The sequence below is a fragment of the Otolemur garnettii genome, unplaced genomic scaffold, assembly GCF_000181295.1.
Source record: "Otolemur garnettii isolate 467f Iridium unplaced genomic scaffold, OtoGar3 scaffold00159, whole genome shotgun sequence".
NCBI classification, from domain to species: domain Eukaryota; kingdom Metazoa; phylum Chordata; class Mammalia; order Primates; family Galagidae; genus Otolemur; species Otolemur garnettii.
Genome location: NW_003852554.1, coordinates 128,631 through 137,601, shown reverse-complemented (window position 1 = coordinate 137,601; position 8,971 = coordinate 128,631). Strand labels below are relative to the sequence as shown.

The 8,971-nt window shown below is 45.0% G+C and overlaps 1 protein-coding gene across 1 annotated transcript in view; it reads right to left on the bottom strand.

Moving 5' to 3' along the window:
* LOC100944568 (cytochrome c oxidase assembly factor 7) overlaps positions 1-1,833 on the bottom strand; it is a 14,502-nt gene extending 12,669 nt beyond the window's left edge. The window contains exon 1 of the mRNA XM_003799920.3: positions 1,723-1,833. Within this exon, the coding sequence (XP_003799968.1) occupies positions 1,723-1,828 (106 nt within the window). The 5' untranslated portion in view covers positions 1,829-1,833. The remainder of the gene's footprint in view (positions 1-1,722) is intronic.
* Positions 1,834-8,971: the final 7,138 nt, after the last annotated feature.

Here is an 8,971-nt window from a genome sequence, read left to right as displayed (position 1 = left end):
ACTACAACAAAAAAACAGCCGGGCATTGTGGTGGGCGCCTGTAGTCCCAGCTACTCGGGAGGCTGAGGCAAGAGAATCACCTAAGCCTAAGAGCTAGAGGTTGCTGTGAGCTGTGATGCCACAGCACTCTACCAAGGGCAACAAAGTGAGACTCAGTCTCTAAAAAAAAAAAAAAAAGTGAAAGTTCCTCTCTGGGCAGTGCCTGTGGCTCAAGCAGTAGGGTGCTGGCCCCATATACTGAAGGTGGTGGGTTCATACGCGGCCCCTGCCAAAAACTGCAAAAAAAAGAACTACTCCAGGTTCTTTTTAAGCCATTAAACTGCAGAGCAACTCTGTGTTATGGGTGTGCTATATATGTGGTTGTAACATGGTTAGCTTCAAGAAATAGCTATGGGGCTCAGCTCCCATAGCTCAGCAGTTAGGACACTGGCCACATACACTGAAGCTGGTGGGTTCAAACCCAGCCCAGGGCTTGCCAAACAGCAATGACAAGTACAAGAAAAAAATGGGGTGCTGTGATGGGCACCTATAGTCCCAGCTACTTGGGAGACTGAGGCAAGAGAATCGCTTAAGCGCAAGAGTTGGAAGTTGCTGTGAGCTGTGACACCATAGCACTCTACTGAGGGCAACATAATGAGACTCTGTCTCGAAAGAAAGAAAGAAATAGCTATGGGCCAGGCATGGTGGCTCACGCCTATAATCTGGCACTTTGGGAAGCTGAGAAGGGAGAATCACTTGAGGCCAGGAGTTTGAGACCACACTGAATAAAACAATGAGACCCCATCTGTACAAAAAATAGAAACATTAGCTGGGCATTGCAGTGCATGCGTATGGCCTCAGCTCCTCCAGTGGCTGAGGCAGGAGGATGATTAGAGCTCAGAAGTTCAAGGTCACAGTTAAGTTACAGTGATACCGCTGAAACTCTATCCCAGGCAAGAAAAAACAAAAGAGAAAAAAAAAAAGAATAAAAGGAAAGGAAAGAAAAGAAAAAGGAGAAGAGGCCAAGGTCAGGAGTTTGAGACCAGCCTGAGCATGGACAAGATCCCTGTCTCTAAAAATAATAATAATAAGAAGAAGAAGACCGAATTAGCCAGGTGTGGTGGCACATGTCTACAGTGCTAGCTACTTGGGAGGCTGAGGTAGGACAGCTTGAGCCCCTATGATGGTGTGACCAACCAGCAGAGCAAGACCCCTTCTCCACACCACAATCCACTAACACACTCAAGTCAACCCAAAGTCCATGCAATACATAAGGCACATTCGTGCTTCAGGACCTTTTCACCAGCTGTCACCTCTGCCTAGCACAGATCTGCCTGGTTCACCCTTAGCTTCAAGGATGTGTTCAAATGCCCTTCTGAAATCCTGATACCCTTACCCAGTTCTTCTTTCCACACTTACTACTCTCTAACACTATAATTATTTCCTTACGCTTATTGACAGATTTCCCCACTAGCACGTAAGTTCCATGAGGACAAGAAATTTTATCTGTTCACTGATGTTTCCCCAGTCCCAATACCCCAAAGCCCAAACACGGCTCTTCTCTCCCTCCCCAGCCTCCAGGCACTATCCCGCGGCGAGCCCCTCCCAACCGCGTCCAGACGCGTCCTCAGCCTGCCACGTGCCCCATCCAGATCCCCTCAGAAGTCGCTTTCGCGACCTCTCCGGGTTCTGAGCTCCCCGTCGAGTCCCCACGTGTCCCCAGGCTGCGCTGGCGGCGCTCACCGTCCGGGTCCTTCTCGCGGTAGCACTGGTAGTTGCATTCCACTTCCAGGTTCTCCAGAAAGGACTTCACCTGCTCCTCATCCTGGAAGTCCACCCCACCGGCCATGGCTCTGGCTCGCAGGGGTTACCCCGGCGCCCCGCCCCCGTGGTCACGTGAGCAGAGGGGGCGGGGCGTGAAGGGGCGGGGCGACGTCGTCTGCGCTTATCCCGGGATTCCGGAAGGCTGGTAGCTGCGAGCCTGGGCTTCCCAGCAGTTCTCGCGCTGTTTCGGGATTAGGCAGCCAGGCTTCCTCCTATAACCCTGTTCCTAAAACTGGTGGCAGTCTTGCTGTAGCATCTTATTGATGTCTGCTTTGTAGTCTTGGTGGTTTTGTGCTTACCATCATTTGTCCATTCATAATTCCCTGGTGCCTACCGTATGCCACACCCGGGGCAGGGTTCTAAGGGTATAATACCTGGGAAGTGTGGTCCCTGCCTTTGAAGAGCTTGCAGTTTAGTAGGAAGACTTTTGTCTATTCATTCAGCAAGCATTTTGAGCGCTTTCTGTGTGCCATATGTAATTGGACGGACCAATAATCATTAAATTGGTACAAAGAGCAATGAGAAGTCTATTTCATCTCTGTATTCGTCCCAGACCCATCCTGGACACCAACGTGAAATAACCTTAGCAATAAAATGGCCTTGGGAGATGATGACTGGAACACAGCAGTAGAAGTTATAGTAACGTCGCTGTGATAATAGCTAATACTTAAAAAGATGAACTTTTGGGTGGCGCCTGTGGCTTAGTGGGTAGGGCGCCGGCCCCATATACTGAGGGTGGTGGATTCAAACCCAGCCCCAGCCAAACTGCAACAACAACAACAAATAGAGAAGCGTTGTGGCGGGCACCTGTAGTCCCAGCGACTCAGGAGTCTAAGGCAAGAGAATCACCTATGCCCAAGAGCTGGAGGTTGCTGTGAGCCATGTGACGCCACGGCAGCACTCTACCGAGGGCGATTAAGTGAGACTTTGTTTCTACCAAAAAAAAAAAAAAGATGAACTTTTACCTTTTTAAGAGTTCTTTTAAGAGCTTAATATGAATTAGCTTATTTAATTCTCACTGGGGAAACTAAGGTACAGAAAGGTTAATTAACTTGTCCAAGGTCACTAAGGGAGTTAGTATGCAATATACTTTTTGAATAAATGCATGGGGTAAAAGAGGAACATAGCAAGGGGAGAAGGGGGCAGTGCCCTTAGCTCAGTGGGTAGGGTGCTGGCCACATACACCCAGGCAGGCAAGTTGGAACCCAGCCCTAGTCAGCTAAACAACAATGACAACTGAAAAAAAAGGAAGAAGGAAGAGAAGAGGAACTTCACTTATTTATTTTTTTTTTTCGAGACAGAGTCTTAAGCTGTCACCCTGGGTAGAGTGCTGTGGCATTGTAGCTCACAGCAACCTCCAACCTCCAACTTGGGCTCAAGCCATCCTCTTGCCTCAGTTTTTCTACTTTTGGTGGAGACAGGGTCTTGATTTTGCTCAGGCTGGTCTCGAACTCTTGAGCTCAAGCAATCCACCCACCTTGGCCTCCCAGAGTGCTAGGATTACAAGCGTGAGCCTCTGTGCCTGGCCAGGAACTTCGTCTATTTTTTGCTTTGCTATGCTCTGGCTAAGAATCATTTCCATAAAGCCTAGGCAAAAAGCTCACCAAAGACAGTTCCTATTACCTTTGAATCCCATCCAGCCCCAGTCTAGCACCTTCAGTGAAGTTCAATCCATGGCTTCCCACCACCTATAACAATGCTTTCCAAAGAGTTCCACTACTAACCTATACCTAAGGGCCATAGAGAATGGACCACTTACAACCGCATCTTTATTGGAGAGCAGTGTGATGCAGCTGGGACATGTCTGATATCCCAGTTTTAGTTTTTAAATTTATATAAATGTAAATTTACATTTACATTCAATGCCATAATACACTTTTAATAGAAAAATTGCCTTTTCCCAAACATTTGGGTAAAACTGACATTCCAGGTGTTATGCCACATTTACCTGTGTTTTTTAATTTTTGTTTTTGTGTTTTATTGAGACAGAGTCTCACTTTGTCACCCTCGGTAGAGTGCCGTGGCATCATAGCTCACAGCAATCCTCACCTCTTGGGCACAAACAGTTCTCTTGCTTCAGCCTCTCAGTAGCTGGAATACAGGTGCCCATCACAATGCCTAGTTATTTTTGTTTGTTTGTTTGTTTGTTTGTTTTTAGCAGGCCCAGGCCCAGTTTGAACCCACCAGCCCCAGAGCATGTGGCTAGCGCCCTAACCACTGAGTTATAGGTGCCCCTTTCCTGTGGTTTTTCTCATACCCTTCCTTGATCACCTTAGAGTACTCCTCAGTACGCATGCCCCAGGTTGGGAAGCCGTGAACTTTGGCTAAGAGCCCCTCTTCTTTAGCACCACCTTCAAGGTGCTGTGAAATCTGATTCTATCATCTTGTGCCTCTCTTCCCTACTCCAGCCAACCTTCTGTTCTCTGAATAGGTCTCAAGTTTGTGTCCCTTTTTACCTCTCTCTGCTCTCGATGCCTTCTTGGCCCAAATCAGACATTCTCTTCTCCATAAAGTCTTTCCAGAAGCGACAACCACCCACACAAAATAGATTTAGATGCTCCCACTTCCGTGCTCCATACCTCTTGGTAAATTCGGGTTTGGGAGGGGGTGCATATTTAGTTCAGAATCCACAGCCTATGTTTAAATAAATTGTAACCTTAAAATAATCATGTTTATGAACCTGATTCCGCTTCTGTAGATGCAGATCCATGGTTTGGCTGTTAGAAGGACTAAAAGTTCGTATATATTATATGATGTACTTAGCACAGTTTCTGCCTGGGAGTCATTCCTATTCCAGAAATGTTTCTGGTCATGCTTCTAAAGGAGTGAAGTCTATATCTTCCACCAGAATGTGACCTCTGTGTCCCTTGTACTGGTCACAGGACCAAGAATAGAGCAGGGGTCTCTCTCACCTTTCTCCCCCATGAGAGGAACCCACTTCCAACTCTCTTTGGAAGTGCTCTAAACTTTCTTCTTGCTGTTTCTAAATAAAAGTTATCTTTGCAATACTAAAAAAAAACAAGAATAAAGCAAGGATTAATGAGGGTGATGTAGATAATTAAAGCCTGGATCTGGCCATAGTAGTGTTATAGAGTGATTAAGGACCACCGACTCAAATTAGAATTTCAAAAGGAGTCTTTTATTAACTTCAGGGCTGTCTCAGCAATGTCTAAAGCAGACTAAGTGAGAAAGCAGGGAGGCCTCTAAAGCTGGGGTTTTTCTAGTCTAAAAGTTGGCAACGAACCAAACAGGTGGTCTGAAAGTTAGCAATTAAAAGTAAAAAGAGGTTCAGCGCCTGTGGCTCAAGTGGCTAAGGCACCAGCCACATACACCTAAGGTGGTGGGTTCGAATCCAGCTTGGGCCACCAAACAACAATGATGACAACCCCCACCCCCTCAAAATAGCCAGGTGTTGTGGCAGGCGCCTATAGTCCCAGGTACTTGGGAGGCGGAGGCAGGAAACTTGCTTGAGCCCAGGAGTTGGAGGTTGCTGTAAGCTGTGATGCCACAGAACTCTACCCAGGGTGACAGCTTGAGGCTCTATCTCAAAAAATAAAAATAAAAGTAAGAAGAAAATTGGCAAAAGAAGCAAAAAGCGAGCACGATGACCTCTTTTACAGAAGCGAAACTTGCAATTTAGCGGTTTAGCCAATAGGTAACATAAAGGGCAGTTAGAGAACAATAAGGTAACATAATGCAGATCTAGCAACTAATGGATAAGTAAAACAATTTGTCACAGCACGTAGCTCATTAACTCATGAGGACAGTTCTTGGCCCATTTGTTCTTATCTTGTCCTGTTCTGGCCAATCTGGACCGATTTAAGAGTAATGGTACTTGGCATTATTTCATTTACCTCTTCTTCCCCTTCCTCCTACCCGGGGGTTGGTGTGAGGCCATTGTGAGGCTGCCGGCATCCATCTTATGGGGTGATAAGGCAGCTGGCACCCATGAGGCTGCTGGCACCCATCTCAGTAGTACTTTTTTTTTGTTTGTAGAGACAGAGTCTCACTTTATCGCCCTCAATAGAGTGACGTGGTGTTACACACGTCACAGCAACCTTCAACTCCTAGGCTTAGGTGATTCTCTTGCATCAGCCTCCCAAGTAGCTGGGACTACAGGCATCCCCCATAATGCCTGGCTATTTTTTTTGGTTGCAGTTTGGCCAGCCCGGGTTTGAACCTGCCACCCTTGGTATATGGGGCCAGCGCCCTACCCACTGAGCCACAGGTGTTGCCCCCATAGTAGTACTTTTGCCTAATCATATCTCTTGGGTTGAACTGCATTGAAATGAGATCACCTGAGCAATAGAGGGTGAGAAGTTAGTTGGTGAAAAGATGGAAAGGAAAGTAAGCCAAGTAGGAATTCATAATTTAAAAAGAAACTTAAGGTGGCTCTGCGACCATAGCACAGTGGTTATGGTGCCAGCCATAACCTGATATTGGTGGGTTCGAACCCAGCCTGGGCCAGCTAAACAACAATGACAACTACCACAAAAAATAGCCAGGTGTTGTGGTGGGCACCTGTAGTCCCAGCTACTTGAGAGGCTGAGGTAAGAGAATGGCAAGAGGCAAGAGGCAAGATGCTTAAGCCAAAGAGTTTGAGGTTGCTATGAGCTGTGACACCACAGCACTCTACTGAGACTCTGTCTAAAAAAAAAAAAAAGAAAAGAAAGAAACTTAAGGTTATCAAAAGGGCAACAAACTTCTTCTTTTTTTTTTTTTTTTGGTTCTGTTCTTACCTCTAGATAAAAATAGGTTTATTTTCCCTCTATTGGTATAAATAGTTACATTTATGGCTCGGCGTCTGTAGCACAGTGGTTATGGCACCAGCCACATACACTGAAGTTCCCAGCCCGGACCAGCTAACCAACAATGACAACTGCAACAAAAAATAGCCGGGCATTGTGGCGGGTGCCTGTAGGTCCCAGCCACTTGGGAGGCTGAGGCAAGAGAATGGCTTGAGCCCAAGAGTTTGAGGTTGCTGTGAGCTGTGACGCCATGGCACTCTACCAAGGATGACATAATCAGACTCTGTCCCAAAAAATAAAAATAAAATATTCACATTTGCTTTTTAAACTTAATTATTTTAATTACTCAAATAATATATGAATATATGTTTGTTGTAAATTGATCTCATGTTTTTTTTGCCTAATAACCCTTTACTATAAGCATGAATCAACTTGCAAACAGTATTAAAACTGTTACAGAAAAACTGAAGATCAGAAAAGTTAAGTGATTTATTCTAAAACATACAGTGAGATGCAAGGCCTTTTGTAATTCTAGACAACATCTATTCTAGATCTTGAAAGGAGGCAATAAAGAGCATTATAGAGATCCTCTCCTAACTCCAAAATTAGGGTCTTTTTGTTGTTGTTATTGTTGTTGTTTACAGATGTGGGTCTCACTATCTCTAAACTGGAACTCCTAGACTCAAGTGACCTCTTACTTCAGTATTCCAAATAGCTGGGACTAACAGCATGCCATCACACCCAACTTTAGACTTAGATTTAACTAATATTGATTGATCACCAATTATAAGTTTAATACTTTATATACATTATTTCATTTATTCTTTGGAGAATAAATGAAATTTATATTCTTCATTCAACAAACATTCTCTGGGTACTTAATAATGACTGTGGATGCAAAATTGAAAAACACAAAGTTTTAACAAGAACATGGAAAAGGGCTTGGCGCCTGTGGCTCAAGAGGCTAAGGCGCCAGCCACATACACCTAAGGTGGCGGGTTCAAATCCCCAGCCCGGGCCCGCCAAACAACAATGATGGCTGCAACCAAAAAATGGCCGGGTGTTGTGGCGGGCGCCTGTGGTCCCAGCTACTTGGGAGGCTGAGGCAGGAGACTCGCTTGAGCCCAGGAGTTGGAGGTTGCTATGAGCTGTGATGCCATGGCACTCTACCCACGGGGAAAGCTTGAGGCTCTGTCTCAAAAAAAAAGAAAAAAAAAAGAACGTGGAAAAGGATAAGCACTGATTAATGAACATGTAAGATGGTCCTCCTAGTGATCAAAAGAAGGGAAATGAAAAACAGTGTGACATTTTTCATGTGTCTGTTTTTCATCTGGTTAGCCAGCATCCCCATATGCTGTTAGTAGAAATATAAATTGATACCTCCTCTTTGGAGAGCAATTTGGTAATACTTACTAACATTTAAAATGTACTTTTTTTTGGCAGTTTTTGACCGGGGCTGTGTTTGAACCCACCACCTCTGGTATATGGGGCTGGCACCCTGCCCCTTTGAGCCACAGGCACCACCCTAAAATGTATGTATATTTTTTGACCTAGAAACTCAACTTTCAAGAATGTATCCTACAGAAATTTTTACTCAAATATTTCTTGCAGTTTTGTTGTTGTTGCTGGGTTTTTTTTAATTTTTGTTTTTTAAGAGACTAAGTCTCACTTTATCGTCCTCGGTAGAGTGCTGTGGCATCACAGCTCACAGCAACCTCCAGCTCTGGGGCTTAGGTGATTCTCTTGCCTTAGTCTCCCAGGTAGCTGGGACTACAGGCGCCCACCACAACGCCTAGCTATTGTAGCAGTTTGGCCAGGGCCGTGTTTGAATCCACCACCCTCAGTATATGGGGCCGGCACCCTACTCACTGAGCCATAGGCACCACCCACTGCTTTTGTTATAATAGAAACAATAAGTGTCGGGCACTGGCCCCATATAATAAGGGTGGCAGGTTCTAACCCGACACTCTCCAAACTGCAACAACAAAAAAAATAGCCAGGCGTTGTGGCTGGCACCTGTAGTCTCAGCTATTTGAGGGTGACAAAGTAAGACTCTGTCTTTAAAAAACAAACAGACAAACAAACAAAAGAAACAATAAGTGTCCAATAATAAGGGATTTGAATGCAACATAGACATTAAAAAGTATAAAATAGATGTATTCATACTGACATTGAAAGATGTACTGTTAAGTGAAAGATGTACTGTTAAGTGAAAAAAAAGTTGGATAACACAACCATTTGTATTTAAAACTTAATCTTTTCTGTATTCATAGAAAAAAAACTAAGGAAAATATACTGGACTGTTAATAGTTGTTAACTATGGGCTGGGTGTCGGTAGCTCAGTGACTAAGGTGCCAGCCACATACTCTGCGGCTGGCGGGTTCCAGCCCAGCCCAGGCCTGCTAAACAACAAGGACAAT